The following is a 15,644-nucleotide window of genomic DNA, read 5'->3' on the forward strand; positions in this document are numbered from 1 at the left end:
TACGTCACACGGATGAGCGGGGCAAAGCCCAGCCCCCCCATCCGGCACCCGCCCGCCCGCAATCCTGCTCCCTGGCTGCAGCCCCCGCGGCTCTTCCCACCCTGGCTCCCCTGGGTGCTCGGCACTTGTCCCGCTTATGGAGTTACACCTTGCGGTAGAGGCTGAGCAGGAGCTTGTCCTTCAGACTTTTCAGCGGAGACAGCCAGGCTGTCCTGTGGCAGCAGTGGGTTTGCCAGAGGCCAGGGGCTTTGGCCAGGGCCGGCAGAGAGCCCCAATCCTGAAGAACCCTCGTTCTTCGCGTGCTGTCGCGGAGGCTGCGTAGGCACGGTTGCAGCAGGGTCTTGGAGGCTGAAAGAAGGACGGTCTGAGTTGAGAGAGGGGAGTTGGCCAGGCACAGGGGTTTCAGAGCTTTACAGGGTTCAGAAGGTGCCCAGGGTTCTGCAGCCCAGTGAGGAGTTCACAGAGTGGTGGGCGACCCAGCAGCCAGGGGCATCAGCTGTGGGAGTGGGACGCTCCGGGAGTCTGAGCTGCCTCCTGTGGGCGCAGCAGACCCTCAAGGGCTGGGTTTAGAGGGGTACATCTGGAGGTGCGGGTGGGGAATGCACATTGAGGGGAGCTAGGAGCAGAACAGTAGCACAGGCCGAGCACGATGGCTCACGCCTTGTAATTGCACCACTTTGGGAGGCTGAGGTGGGAGGATCGCTTGAGCCCAGGAGTTCAAGACCAGCCTGGGCAATATAGGCAATATTTCTCCACAAAAAATAAAACATAAAAAATTAGCCAGGGATGGTCACACATGCCTGTAGTCCCAACTACTCAGGAGGCTAAGGCAGGAGAATCAATTGAGCCCAGGAGGGAGAGGTTGCAGCGAGCTGAGATTGTGCCGCTGGACTCCAGCCTGGGCAACAGCGTGAGATCCTGTCTCAAAAAAAGAAAACCAAAAACAAACAAACAAACAAAAAAACAAAAAACGGTAGCACGGCGGCCTAATAAGACCATCCCGAGAAGGGGGATGAGGTGATAGTCCACAGGCCTCAGTGGACCGTCACAGCAGGTATGGACATCAGAGAGTCTTGCTCATATCTGATTGATTGATTGATTGATTGATTGATTTGGTTTGATTTGAATTTTTTTGAGGCAGAGTCTCTTTCTGTCACCCAGGCTGGTTGCAGTCTTGGCTCACTGCAACCTCCGCCTCCCAGGTTCGAGTGATTCTCCTGCCTTAGCCTCCTGAGTAGCTGGGACTACAGGCACGAGCCACTACACCCGGCTAATTTTTAGTAGAGACGGGGTTTTGCCATGTTGTCCAGGCTGGTCTCGAACTCCTGACCTCAGGTGATCCTCCCACCTCAGCCTCCCAAAGTGCTGGGATTACAGGCGTGAGCCACTGTGCCCAGCCCTCATATCTGATTTAGAGTATGTACTGCCAAGCTCCGTGGTGTGAATACTTCCACTATAGCTGAACGTAAACTACCAACCTGAGCAGGAAAGAGCTGTGCAGCAGCCTCTGTCATGTAGCATTCTTCCCTCCAGACACAATAGACACAAATAGCTGAGTAGACAACAGATAGTGTAAAATGCTAGTAAACTAGGAAGTGGTGAGGCTAGAATATATATATGTTTACTTTTAATATAGTTTATGTAGTCTGGGTGCAGTGGCTCATACCTGTAGTCCCAGCACTTTGGGAGGCTGAGGGAGGAGAATTCATTGAGCTTAGGAGTTCAGGACTAGCCTGGACAACATAGTGAGACTCTGTCTCAACAAAAAAATATAAAAATTAGCCAGGTGTGGCAGCACGCACCTGTAGTCCTAGCTACTCAGGAGGCTGAAGAGGGTGGATCCCTTGATCCCAGGAGTTCAAGGCTGTAGTGAGCTATGATTGTGCCACTGCACTCCAGCCTGGGTGATAGAGTGAGACCCTGTCTCAAAAGATAATAATAATATAATTTACATAATTGTAAGTTTTATGACTCAATTTTTTTTTTAAATAGAGATGGAATCTTGCTATGTTGCTCAGTCTGGTCTTGAACTCCTGGGCTTAAGTGATCAATCCTCTAGCCTCAGCCTCCCAAAGTGCTGCGATCACAGGTGTGAGCCACTGTGCCTGGCCATATGACTCAGTTTTTAATAATGACTCTATGTAAAACTGACCTGCACTATTGCATCTGGTAATCGCGTGGCCCAATCCATCTTCAAAGCCAGCAACAGTCGTTGAGTCCTTCTTTTAACTTCCAATCTCTGATTTTTCCTTCTGCCCTTCAGCCTGAGAAAACTCTGCTTTTGAAGGGCTCATGTCATTCAATTAAACTCTCCTGGATAAGAAGATCCTCATGGGAGAGAGATCTCATCACACTGACAGGTTTCACCCACACTCAGGGGGTTGCCCGAGGGTGAGCGGGGTCCCTGAAGGTCATTCTTAGAATTCTGCCACGGAAGAGCCCCATAGGCCATTATAGGGGCAGGGTTTACTGTAAAACAAGGTGATTCACATACACAGACCAGTAATGATGTTCCTAAAGGGGCCCAAGCTGATCCCATCAGTCAGCAGGGCTGCTCACAGGGCACCTGGCCTGTCCTTGTTGAAGGCGATTCCTGTGAAGGCAGCGGAGGAGCTCCGGGTGGGAGGTGAGTGTTGTGGAGAGCCAGCAGCCCGCTGGGCTGAACCTTGGACCAAAAACCAGTCTGTCCTTGGCTCCCTTGTGGGTGGGGAAAGATGAGGTGTATCAGGCAGGGTCCAGTCCAGAAACAGAAACCAGAGCAACGATCGTAGAGGCCGTTGTTCAGCCAGGTATTGAGAAAATAGAGAAGGCAAAAAGGGAACACTGCTGTCATGGAGGAGACCCCTGCCAGCATCGGCTCCACACAGCTGACCCTGGGATAAGAGAATTGCTGGACTCTTTAGAACCTGGAGCTGGGAAGGCAGGTGTCTGCCAGCTGGCTGCCAGCTGGTGGGTGCTGGGAGTCTGTGGGGGCATGCGATGAGGAATTCTGCTGGTGGAGGGAAAGCCACAAAGTGGATTCCGCTGCTGCTATGGGAAGGGACGGTCACTACCGCTGCCCCTGTGGGGAGAAGAGCCCCGGGGGAAGAAGAGCACTGCTGGCAGAAGCCCATTCTCTTCGCGGGCTTCAGTTTCACATTCTTGGTACCTCCTGGTGGTGCCTGGGAGGGAGCCACTGCTGTACAGAGATGCCAATTCCAGAGGCATGGTCCGGCACAGAGCGGTGGCTTCCAGCTGAAGGACATGTGTAACAGCAGGAGATGCCTTTCTCTGGGGTCCCAGGCTCCCGTCCTGGACCTTGGCACCCCGCCCCCCGTGCATTGTCGTCTTCTGAGTCTGGCTTTGTCTGGCACATGAAGTTGGATGGGTAGACTCTGGAAGCGTCCAGACCAGCTTGCGGTGCTGATGAATAAGCTGATTTTGATGGGGTGTGTGAAACGGAGATGCCAGCCCAGGGGCTCAGCTCGCTCGTGCTCTCATTTAAAAGCAGAAAATAGCGACTTCATTCTCGGATACGTTTGCCAGCCCCAAAGGATTAATTATCTACACACCCAGAAGCAGTGGAGCAGAATATTTTGGCAGGATTTTCAGGATTTGTGTCATCGTTGCTTAATATCTGTTTCTTCACAGTCGGTTAGAATTTTAAAGGATTTGAAATACTGCAAGCTATCTGTGTATAGAGGCTGTGGATTCGGGCTGGTGCATTTGCAAAGTGCCCATTTTATTTTTTATTTTTATGTTTTTTGAGACATATTCTCACTCCGTCACCCAGGCTAGAGTGCAGTGGTGCCATCAGGGCTCACTGCAGCCTCCACCTCCTGGGCTCAGTGATCCTCCCACCTCAGCCTCCCGAGTAGCTGGGACTACAGGCATGTGCCACCACGCCCGGCTAATTTCTGTATTTTTTGTAGAGACAGGGTTTTTGCCATGTTGCCCAGGCTGGTCTTGAACTCCTGGCCTCAAACTGTACTCCTACCTCGGCCTCCTAAAGTGCTGGGATTACAGGCATGAGCCACTGCACCTGGCCGCAAAAAAAGTTAAAGTGCTAACTTTAACTTTTTAGATTAGTAAGACTGCTAACGTGTTTCATTAGTTTAGTGATAATACCGGCTTCAAAGAAAAGCCTTGGCCAATACAAATCCTAAGCAGATAGCTCAACTCATCATCACAAAGCAAACCCCACCCAGTGAAGAAACAAATTTGGGAAGCTCTGGAAGCCCCTCTCCATCCCCCCCGCCCCACCCCACCCCACCCCCCCCCCCCCCCGCCCTGGAAACAGCCGCTGTCCTGGTGCTGACACCAGAGGTGGCACTGCCTGGCTTTCAACTTGAAGGTGGGACTCAGGGGTGGTTGGCTGTTCAGATGCAGCAGGAAGAGAGGGTTTGGGGCATTGCTGGTGCACGGGAGAGGGTGGGGATGGCCCCCCAAACTAGCGGAGGCCGGGCTTGGCCCTGGGAGATACAGGAAGGAGGCCCCCACTCCATGGATTCCGTCCTCCCTCTCCATCTGTCTCGAACCCTCACCCTCTCGCTCCCTCTCTGTCCTCGCGCACCCACTCCCTGTCTCTCACTCAGGCTTCTGAGGCATGTGTGCTGCCCGCAGGGCCCTTGGCCTGACTTCTTCCAAGGGGTGGGGTAGACGCCCATATTTTCACAGCAGAGACAGCCTCCCAGCCTCTGTTCAGTGTGTGGACAGACGGGTATTGCCTTCGTTTTATTGTTTATTAGTCTTATTGAGTGCTTTCGCTGGGTGCGATTTCTGGAATGATGCGTGAAGTGCTTCCCCATGGAGGTCCTGTGGACTGGGCGACGCCCTCCTGGGCTGGTTGCTCCCCAGAGAGGGAAGCCCAGCTCCAGACACACGAGGCCCTGCCTGTGCACATGTCATGTGTGACTCGGGGAGAGCCTCCTGCTCTGATGCGTCAGCCCTCCAGCCTGCAGCTGGGGGCCCCGTGCCAGCCGGGACTCATTTACTCCCCTCTTCTGAGTCAGCACCTGCTGGGGTTCGTGGGACCCCAGACCTGGCTCTCTTACGCCTACCTGTTCCTTCTCTGTCTTGCAGGTTTTGGGATTTGAGATTGACGCGGTGAACTCTGTCCAGTTTTCAAACCACACAGGTAAGGCGTTGGCTCCAGCAGCCGGCATAGAGCAGGCTGTGGGTGTGAGGCACGGGGCGGAGTGTGGGTGTGAGGCACGGGGCGGAGTGTGAGTGTGAGGCACCGGGCTTTCATGTGGACGGGGACCTGGAGTCCTGGGCGTCGCTCGGGCAGAGCCTGCACAGCATATCAGGGTGTAGGCCTGGGTGGCCTCGCCTCTGAGAGGGGGTGTGTTGACTCAGCTTGGCTGCTTTGAGGCTGTGTGACCCAGTGCAGGTGGCAGAACCTCTCAGTGCTTCAGTTTCCTTCTCTGTAAGACAGGAGGGCAATCCTAACACCTGCCATGAGGTTGCCAGAGTTGATTACGTCACTTGCATAAAGTGCTTGGACCAACGCCTGGCTCAGAGCGCAGCCGTGTGACTCCTGCTGTCCACCTGCCTCCTGGAGCTGAGGAGGGTCCCCCATGGGGTGGTCGTGCTGGGGGATGTGTAGGTGGTTCTGGGTTTTCTCTATTAACAGCAGTGCTGCAGGGCCCGTGTGTGCCTCTGTCTCCCTGCCCTGGGACTCTGAGGACTTTGCTGGCTCAGGGGACTGAGGGTGGCCGGCCTCAGAAGCCCCTCACAGGCCATGCTTTCCCTGCCCCCAGCCCCATGGCCTGGAGGTGGAGGTGCGTGGAGTCCCCCCTCCTCTCTGTGGTTTCTATACTGCTTCGTCGGCAGGAGAACAAAGCTGTTCTGTTCTTTGAAACCCCACCTCGCTTCCCCTGAAATTTCTCTGAACCCAGACGGAACCTTGGGAGCACAGAACGTCCCAGAAACAGCCTGGCAGAGCATCAATGCGATATGTGGGGGGGGGGCAGAGGGGCCTGGCCCCTACTCTTGGGAGTGGGAAGGAATGCTGTGGTTTCTTTTGAGGCGGGCATGACACGTGCTAAGTGAGAGGAAAGAGTTGCTCGGCCGGTGCAGACGGACAGGCTCCAGCTCTTGGCGGTGCAGATGGACAGGCTCCAGCTCTCGCTGAAACCCTTTCCTGCCTTTGCTTGCGGGGCACACTGGGTGCTGTGAGATTTGGAGACGTCCCCGAAGACTCAGGCCCTCCAGGAGCCTCCCTGAACCCACACGTCCTTCCTGGCTGCTCTCGCCATCCTCCTTTAGGATTTATTTTTCAGTGAGTGAGCTGGCCGGCTTGGACACTAAAGCAGGGTGTTGAGTGTGTTTCTGGGGACTGTGTTGGGCTCCGTCAGTGCTGGTTCAACATCCACACCGACCCGGCTGCCCTTGCATGGATTCCAGGTTGCGGGGAGGGCCCCGGGCTTTGGCAATGCCTTCCAGGCTTGGTGGAAGTTTCTCAGTGGATGGTGGGCTGGCTGACCCGAGGGCCCAGAGATAGAAAAGGGGTCTCTGGCCTGCCCTCACGGGGCTGGGATGAGGACAGGACCCCAGGCGCTTGGGAGCCTCCACAGTTGCAGAGCCAGGCAGACAGCCTGGGGGCGTCCCTTCCCATGGGGTCCGGCCTGTGGTTCCTGGGAGCCCCCACTCCAGCCTCTTCCAGATGCCATTGGGGGCCTGCTGGTTTAGGACCCCTTAGCCAGCTCAGTCTATGGCTGTGGGCTGGCTCCCAGCCCCCTGTACCCACACTCTCGGAGTCAGCTGTCTGTGCGGCCTGATCAGGAGGCCTCTGGGTAGCTTCCCTAAGGCCGTCTCTGTGGCTCAGGGGCAACTCCCTAGGGCAGTGAGGGCAGGCGTCACTCTCCCCTGCACCGGGGCCCTTCTGCCTGCTCCCCTTCCCTTGCCCCTGCCACACTGTGCTGCTGGGGAGTGAGGCTGGTGCATCGTGTACCTGCCCTGGGTGCCACGGGAGCTGGTGGTCAAGACGGGGGACTCGGCCTCCTCTGTGCAGCCCCTCAGCCCCTCTGGGCTCCCGTGCCGCCCACTGTGAGTGCAGTGCCCACGATGACACTGTCTGTTCTACAGACCTTGACAGAGCTGGAGGTGCTTTTTGTTTTTTGAGTTTTTTTGTTGTTGTTTTTCCTTTTTGTTCCCCCTGCCCTCTGTCTAAGGGCTAGAGGTGCTTATTTTTCACCAAACTCACCTCCAGGAAGCATTTTACTGGTCCTGATTATGCACAAAGAAAGATGTCTGCATGCACGACGGGCCTTCCGCATTGTAGGGGCTGTTCTGCTCCGGGCACCCTTGTTCCAGGGCTGTGCTCCCCGGGCTGTCTCAGGGGCCATGTTGTCATGTTCCTCCTGCTGCGTGGCCCATCATGCGTGCCCAGGACCAGCTCACACCCTGTGTGACCGGCCACGTGAGCCCAGCCACAAGCAGCTGTGCGGATACTCGGGCCGTTTCCACTTTTTGGCTGTTGGGGTCATGCTGCCATGAACGTTTGTCTCAGTTCTCCAGTGAGCACCTAGGAGTCGAAGGCTGCGCCTGATTTGGCAGGGAGCTGGGATGACGCTGCCAGGGAGCTCACTCGCGACTCTGCCCAGGGTTTTCCTTTTCCTTTTTCTGTTTTTTTTTTTGTGTGAGACAAGGTCTCGCTCTGTCATTCAGGCTGGTGCAGTCCTGCGGTCATGACTCACTGCAGCCTTGACTTCCTGAGCTCAAGAGATCCTCCCACCTCACCCTCTTAAGTGGCTGGGTCTGCAGGTGTGCACCACCACACCCAGCTAATTTTTACAGGTGTGCACCACCACACCCAGCTAATTTTGCTATTTTTCATAGAGACGGAGTCTCGCTATGTTGCCCAAGGTGGTCTTGAACTCCTTGGGCTCAAGCGATCCTGCCCCCTCAGCCTCCCAAAGTGCTGGGATTACAGGTGTGAGACTCCACGCCCAGTCTTTTCTTTTTTCTTTTTTAGAGACAAGGTCGGTCTCTGTCGCCCAGGCTGGCGTGAAGTGGCGCAACCAGCTCACCGCAGCCTTGACCTCCTGGGCTGAAGCAATCTTTCTGCCTCCACCTCCCGAGTAGCTGGGACTATAGTTGTGCACCACCACGCCCACCTCCTGCCCAGGGTTGTTACTGGGGTGGTCACGTGGGCAGCTTCTGCCTGGGATGGGCCACAAAGCCAGACTCCCGGCGGGGACACGGGTGTTCCACACAAGCTGCGTTGTTGGTTCCCTGACGTCCTCCAGGCTGGGGGGTGGGAAAGCCAAGCCCCCAAGTGCCTGCACAGCCCACCTGGCGCAGGCCTCGCCGCCTCGGGGCTGCTGCTCGCACTTCCGCCCCTTCCCCCGGCCAGGCCCCCGTTCCTTGAGGCCGCACCACAGCCCCGTTCATTTTTCCACACCGTGAGCTGGGCTTGGCAGAGCCTCCACCTTGTGGCCAGTATTCCCAGTGGCCCCTTTGAGAGGATTTGCTGGAGCTCCCTGTCTGAGCTTCCCAGACTGAGGGCACTGGGAAGGAGCCTGCGGAGCTGGAGGTCAGCGGGTGGACGGGTCGCGCTGTCCTGGCTTTCGGAGTGTAGAGCCAGAGGGGATGGGACAGGTGCCCTGCTGCTGGGCTTGGTGGTCCCTGCTGCAGGGAAGGGGCAGCTGGTGTGAACACAAGGAGCTGCAGGGCTGGAGAAGGCCCGGGCCAGGAGCCTGCCGACGGACACCAGTGAGGGGCCGGGCCCGGGCCAGGAGCCTGCCAACGGACACCAGCGAGGGGCCAGGCCAGCCCAGACTCCCTGGCCGGCTGGGGTCTGACAGGAGCGCCAGGCTCCTTGGGCCGCCCGAGGAACCGCTTGTTTGCCTGTGCTTTTTCATCTGTAAACGGAATGAGTTGGACACAAGATCCAAGCGCCCTCCCCTGTTTGAGAAGGTTCTTGTGGGCTCTGGGCCCATCCCACATCCCACAGTGGGCAGGAGGCCACCAAGAGGTGCAAGACCATGCCCTCTGTTTCGATACGAAGCTGGGCCTCAGAGGGGCCTGGGGCCTGTGTCTGAGACCCGGCCAAGTGCTGGACGTCTCCCCTTCCTCATGGCTGTTATGGCGGAATTACGTCCCCCCAAATTCTCATGTTGCAGCCTTAACCCCAGCACCTCAGTGTGGGACTGGGTTTGGAGATGGAGCCCCTACAGAGGTCAGCAGGTTAAAAGAGGCCATCAGGGCTCTGGGTGGGCCCTGATCCAAGCTGATTGGTGTCCTTGTAAGAAGACGAGATGAGGACACAGACACACACAGAGGGACAGCCCCATGAGGAAACAGGGAGTCAGTGCCGTCTGCAAGCCCAGGGCAGAGGCCTCAGGAACCAGCCCTGGTGACACCTGGACCTTGGACCCCCGTGCCCAGGACAGTAGGAGAATTGGAGCCGCCTGGCTGCAGTCCTTCCCGATGGCACCCTGTATTAGTCCGTTCTCACACTGCTAATTGTTGGGAAAAGGGCTTGTGGGGTGCCTGTATAAACTGGCCATGAAAATATGGGACAATAAGTTGTGGAAAGCCACAAGAGGCCTCTGAGGAGGAAAGCCTCCTAATTGCCATCATGTTCGCATGCTCAGAGTGAGACCCGCTCTCTTATCTGTAAACACCGTGTTCAAGGAGAAGGACACTCCTTTGAAGCACTGGACTGTGGACAGACACACGAGCTCCTGGTTAAGCCCGCTCCCACCAGCTCCTCTCCGATAAGTTAAAGATACGCTGTTTGAGCACAAAGGAGATTCATTGAAACCGCTATTGCTGTAGATTACACCTATGACGTACTGCCTCCCTTTCACTGTTTCGCCCTGAACATCTGCTTCTCAGATCTGAGTGACTGTACTCAATAAATAGCGTGGAGACCAGAGCTCGGCACCTTTTGCAGCCTCCATTTTGCCACTGGCCCCCTCACTCCCACGTTTATGAACTCTTTTCTTTTTCTTTTCTGTTTTTTTGGAGACGGAGTCTCGCTCTGTTGCCCAGGCTGGAGTGCAGTGGCGCGATCTCCACTCACTGCAAGCTCCGCCCCCTGGGTTCACGCCATTCTCCTGCCTTAGCCTCCCAAGTAGCTGGGACTACAGGCACCTGCCACCACGCCCGGCTAATTTTTTTGTATTTTTAGTAGGGACGGGGTTTCACAGTGTTCGCCAGGTTGGTCTCGATCTTCTGACCTCACACACCACACCCAGCTAATTTTTGTATTTTTTAGTAGAGATGAGGTTTTGCCATGTTGGCCAGGCTGGTCTCGAACTCCCGACCTCAGGTGATCTGCCTGCCTGAGCCTCCCAAAGTGCTGGGATTACAGGCATGAGCCACCGCACCCGGCCCCACCTTTATGAACTCTTAACCTGTCTCTTCTCATTCCTTTGTCACTACCGGACGTTGGGTACACCATGGGTGTTGTTGAGGCTGGTCCCCAACACTAATAAAGACATACCTGAGACTGGGTCATTTATAAAGGAAAAAGATTTAATGGACTCACAGTGCAGCAGAGCTGGGGAGGCCTCAGGAAACTTACAGTTATGGCAGAAGGGGAAACAAACACCTCCTTCTTCACATTGGCGGCAGAAAGGAGAAGTGCAGACTGAGGGGCCCAGGGTTTTAAAAGCCCCTTGAAACCATCAGCTTTTGTGAGAACTCAGTCACTATCATGAGAACAAGATGGGGGAACCCCCCCCCCATGATTGAATGACCTCCTGCCAGGTCCCTCCCACAACATGTAGTGATTATGGGAACTGCAATTCAAGATGAGATTTGGGTGGGGACACAGCCAGGCCATGTCACCTCCCCAGGAAAGGAGCACATGTGCAGCAGTGGTGAGTCCCACCCTGCCTGGAAAGATATCAAAATCCGAGGGCAGCAAGGACCAGGAGGGACCATTGCTTGCCTCCCTCCTCCTACCCCTCACCCCAAACCTCGCCCCGGCCTGGCAGAAGCCTCCCCAGGACACATCCTCCACTGGAGGGGCAGGCTGCTGTGTGAGGCACTGACCTCACCTGCAATGGATACCCCGTGCCCCTCCTGACCCCCAGTGACTGTTAACCCAGAGTCCATCAGGGGCTTGGTCTCTGGCAGACCCACCCCTCAGTGCATACACTCTGGTGTCCCAGGCAGAGCACAGGGCAGGCGCCCCCAGGTGCACCCCCCAGATGCCGCACTGTGCCTGGAGCGTGGCTAGGCGCCCCCAGGTGCACCCCCCAGATGCCGCACTGTGCCTGGAGCGTGGCTAGGCGCCCCCAGGTGCACCCCCCAGATGCCGCACTGTGCCTGGAGCGTGGCTAGGCGCCCCCAGGTGCACCCCCCAGATGCCGCACTGTGCCTGGAGCGTGGCTAGGCGCCCCCAGGTGCACCCCCTAGATGCTGCACTGTGCCTGGAGCGTGGCTCCTGATGGCAGTCTCAGGACCTTTGCGCCACATGTGCTCCTGTGCGACGGCTCCTGGGGAAAGCCAAAGGCGTCCCTTCCAGTGGGAGCCAGCGACTGGTACGCAGGAGGGCCCTCAGGGGCCGGAGCCATGGAGCCCTCCTCTGGTGTGGGAATTCAGGGGATCTTAGCCACAGGGCATGGCGCGTGGGCGCAGAGCCGGCCGTGACCCACCAGTGCGTGATACTTGTACTTTGCTATTCTAGGAACCCATACATCAGTTTTCCTTATTTGCTGAAAAAGGCACGCATTAGAGGGGTGATTCATGTGGGAGGAGGCCAGGAGCCCCTCGATGTGAGGCGTTTCTCATGGGCGAATGTGGGGTATCCATGGTGGACCCCCACCCTGTGTGGATGGCTGCCCCCTGAGCAGTGCTTTGAGCTGGAGCTGTGGTCAGGTTCCGCAGTGCAGGAAGGGCTCCCAGGAGGCTGGTGGTCCCGCCTGCAGGAAGCCGATGCGTCTGTCCTCACACATTGATATGCCTGTCTGCCTGGGACGGACACTTCACCCTGGCTACCCATCGGGCCAAGGGCAGGTTGTATACACCTGGGCTGAGGCCTCTTTCTCATTCACATTTATCTCTTGCTCAGGAGTTGATCTAAGACAGGCTCTAATTGCACCTTAATAAGCTTGTTGGGGAGGAGTTGGGGGTGGGGACATAACAAGCCCTACCTGCCAGGGTATCCGGGTGCCAGTGGCCGAGCACCCCGGCCTGAATAGCTGGGAGCTAATGCAGGAGACGCTGGGAAACAAGAGGCTGTGACATTGTGGGGAGGGAGTAGCCAGGGGCCTTCCGGACAGCAGTGGGGGAGCAACGCAGCTGTGAGCTGGTGTGTCTCTCCCCACGCTCCTCCTGTACCTGGGACGCAGCTCCCACAGGAACTGGCAGTGGGAGTGTGGGGGCCATGGAGGTCGTAGTAACAATCCCTGATAGTGTAGGGGCAGAGGGCTCGCAGGGGGCTCGAGGCGTCCCATGTGGGCAGCCGTTGGGACCTGCCAAGCACTGCGCCTGGTGATCTCCTTCGGGTTTGAGCCAGTCCATGGGGAGGAGCTGTCCACCAGGCAGCCTCAGGGAGAGTGGGCGGGTGTCAAGGGAAGCCCACGGCCCCAGCTGGCCCCCTTGTGTCTGAGCCCCCATGGCTTCCTCTGCCTCTAGGCTATGCCCACTGGAAGGGCCAAGTGCTGAATTCAGATGAGCTCCAGGAGTTGTACGAAGGCCTGAGGCTGAACAACATGAATAAATATGACTACATGCTCACAGGTAGGTGCCGGAGCGAGCTGCCGCAGGGGACTACGCACCCCACTCCAGCCAGGGTGGGCTCAGGAAGGTCCAGAGCACCCCCGCCCTGGGCCTGTCTCGGGTCCCTGCCCCTTCAAGGAGGGCCTTGGCGTGCCCAAGCCACCATCACACCCCCGGTAGCCTGGGGGGTCCTGGCCACACTATGCCTGCCGGGACAATGACTGCCCAGGCTGTGCCAAGTCACCCCCACTCCTGTGACCACACTGGGGTTCCAGTGCCCAGGGGAGGGTGCAGGCAGGGTGTTGGGAACGCTGACCGGGGCAGGACAGGTGGGTGGGACACTCAATTAGGTGACGGGCTGCTACCTGGTACATTGCCATCCTTTGTCAACTTTCTGGTTAAAAAAAGATTGTATTTGTATACATGTTTATTATTATTATTATTTTTGAGACAGGGTCTCACTCTGTGGCCCAGGCTGTAGTGCAATGGCGCAATCATAGCTCACTGCAGCCTCAACCTCCCAGGCTCAGGTGATCCTCCTGCCTCAACCTCCCAAGTAGCTGGGAGTAAAGGCGTGCACCACCATGCCCAGCTAACTTTTTGTGGGTGTGTGTGGAGACAGGGTTTTGCCATGTTGCCCAGGCTGGTCTTGAACTCCTAGGCTCAAGCCAGCCACCCACCCTAGCCTCCCAAAGTGCTGGGATTACAGGCGTGAGCCACTGCAGCCAGCCTGGTTTCTACACTTTTAAATGGTTAGGGGAAACACTTAGCCTCCCAAAGTGTTAGAATTACAGGCGCGAGCCACTGTGCCCAGCCTCTCTACATGTCTGAAGGTCACATATAAGGCCAGGCACAGGGGCTCGAACCTGTAATCCCAGCACTTTGGGAAGACTAGGAGGGAGGCTCGCTTGAGACCAGGAGTTCAAAACCAGCCTGAGCAGCATAGTGAGACCCTGTCTCTACAAAAAAATTTTTAAAAATTAATTAGCTGGGCACAGTCCCAGCTACTCGGGAAGCTCAGGTGGGAGGATGGCTTGAGCCTGGGAGTTCAAGGCTGCAGTGAGCTATGGTTGAACCACTGCACTCTGGACTAGGGGACAGAATGAGACCCTGTCTCAAAATAAATAAGATTAAAGTGTCATATGCTTATTACTGAAAGTAGAAATATAAATAAAGGAAAGATCACTCCTTCACCTCTCGCCCGTGGGTTCATTCCTGTGAAGCACAGCATTTCTGTTGAGAAATGCTGCCGGGTCTGCCCTCCGTGTCTTTCAACTGTGAGGACACCTCGTTTGCACCCACCTCCCTCCCCCCAGCTCCTGAGCACTGTGGGGACACCTCACCTGCACCCACCTCCCTCCCCCCAGCTCCCGAGCACTATGGGGACACCTCACCTGCACCCACCTCCTTCCCCCCAGCTCCCAAGCACTGTGGGGACGCCTCGCCTGCACCCACCTCCCTCCCCCCAGCTCCTGAGCACTGTGAGGACACCTCGCCTGCATCCACCTCCCTCCCCCCAGCTCCCAAGCACTGTGGGGACGCCTCGCCTGCACCCACCTCCCTCCCCCCAGCTCCTGAGCACTGTGGGGATACCTTGCCTGCACCCACCTCCCTCCCCCCAGCTCCCGAGCACTGTGAGGACACCTCACCTGCACCCACCTCCTTCCCCCCAGCCCCTGAGCACTGTGGGGACACCTCGCCTGCACCCACCTCCCTCCCCCCAGCTCCCGAGCACTGTGGGGACACCTCACTTGCACCCACCTCCCTCCCCCCAGCCCCTGAGCACTGTGGGGACACCTCGCCTGCACCCACCTCCCTCCCCCCAGCTCCCGAGCACTGTGGGGACACCTCGCCTGCACCCACCTCCCTCCCCCCAGCTCCTGAGCACTGTGGGGACACCTCACTTGCACCCACCTCCCTCCCCCCAGCTCCTGAGCACTGTGGGGACACCTCGCCTGCACCCACCTCCCTCCCCAGCCACCCCTCTGCAGGGTCTGCTGGTGCTTCTCTTTCTTTGTGCCACAGTTGATCGTGGTGAGTCTCCTGTTTTCTGAGGGTGACCTGGATTCTCCCCCTAAAGGTTATACGAGGGACAAGTCGTTCCTGGCCATGGTGGTGGACATTGTGCAGGAGCTGAAGCAGCAGAACCCCAGGCTGGTGTACGGTAGGCAGGGGCCCACCCTCGGGTCTGGCTGTGTGGCCCCACACGGGTGGAGCTGGCCTGGGAGCCCGGGAAGGGACGTCTTAGCCTCCTTCATCCTCTGCACGCCTCCGTGCCCCGCCTCTCCGGGCCAGTGAATTGTGTCTGCTGGGCCTCTGAAGATGTTGGCCTGCTGAAGTCCGCTGGGCTAGAAGCGTTTGCAGGTGACCCTGGTGTCTTGTGTGGCTGGTGTGAGACAGGAAGGGGTGTCAGTGTGCTCGTATAGTGGGGCTGCTGTGTGAATGCCTGGGGCCCAGGCAGCACTGTTGTGTGACTACACTCACCCTAAAGGTGGAAGGGGCAAGGGGCCACACCCAGGCAGGGCCAGGCTAGGGAGTGGGGGAGGGCAGGGTCATACCCAGGCAGGGCCAGGCTAGGGAGTGGGGGGAGGGAGGGTCACACCCAGGCTGGGCCCGCTAGGGAGTGGCCAAGTCTTTGGGGCATCTGCCTTGATCGGTCTTTCGTTAGAGGCCAGGCAGTGCTGGATCCATCTTGCCGCCTGGCAGAAGGGGCAGCGTCACCAAACCTTGCAGACAGGCTCTCTCTGGGGCACAGGTCTCCCGGGTGGCAGGAGGACAGGCCTGGCCTAGCACATGGTTTGCCACGCTGTGTACTGTTGCCCAAAAGGAGAGTGCTTGTCGGTACAGACGTGTGAGGCCTGGATTGTGTGTGCTCGAGGTCAGGAAGAGGAAGGGAGCTGCTGCACCTGCTTGGGTGACAAACAGTGATGAATAGCACCTCACAGCAATTAGGATGACTGTCATCAAAGACACAGAAAATAGCA

The 15,644-nt window shown here is 57.3% G+C and overlaps 1 protein-coding gene and 1 long non-coding RNA gene across 3 annotated transcripts in view; both read left to right on the top strand.

Moving 5' to 3' along the window:
- PDXK (pyridoxal kinase) overlaps positions 1-15,644 on the top strand; it is a 44,007-nt gene that overhangs the window by 10,187 nt on the left and 18,176 nt on the right. Inside the window, exons 2-4 of one of the 2 annotated variants that reach the window (XM_008977566.5) lie at positions 5,062-5,116; positions 12,577-12,681; positions 14,741-14,824. In XM_008977566.5, coding sequence (XP_008975814.3) covers positions 5,062-5,116; positions 12,577-12,681; positions 14,741-14,824 — 244 coding nt within the window. The remainder of the gene's footprint in view (positions 1-5,061; positions 5,117-12,576; positions 12,682-14,740; positions 14,825-15,644) is intronic. The other variant, XM_034947968.3, reaches the window with a different exon arrangement.
- LOC103787003 (uncharacterized) lies at positions 5,132-12,004 on the top strand. The gene has a single exon (XR_008622447.2). It is a non-coding gene; the product is annotated as an uncharacterized LOC103787003 (long non-coding RNA).

Source organism: Pan paniscus, chromosome 22 (genome assembly GCF_029289425.2).
Source record: "Pan paniscus chromosome 22, NHGRI_mPanPan1-v2.0_pri, whole genome shotgun sequence".
Lineage (NCBI taxonomy): Eukaryota > Metazoa > Chordata > Mammalia > Primates > Hominidae > Pan > Pan paniscus.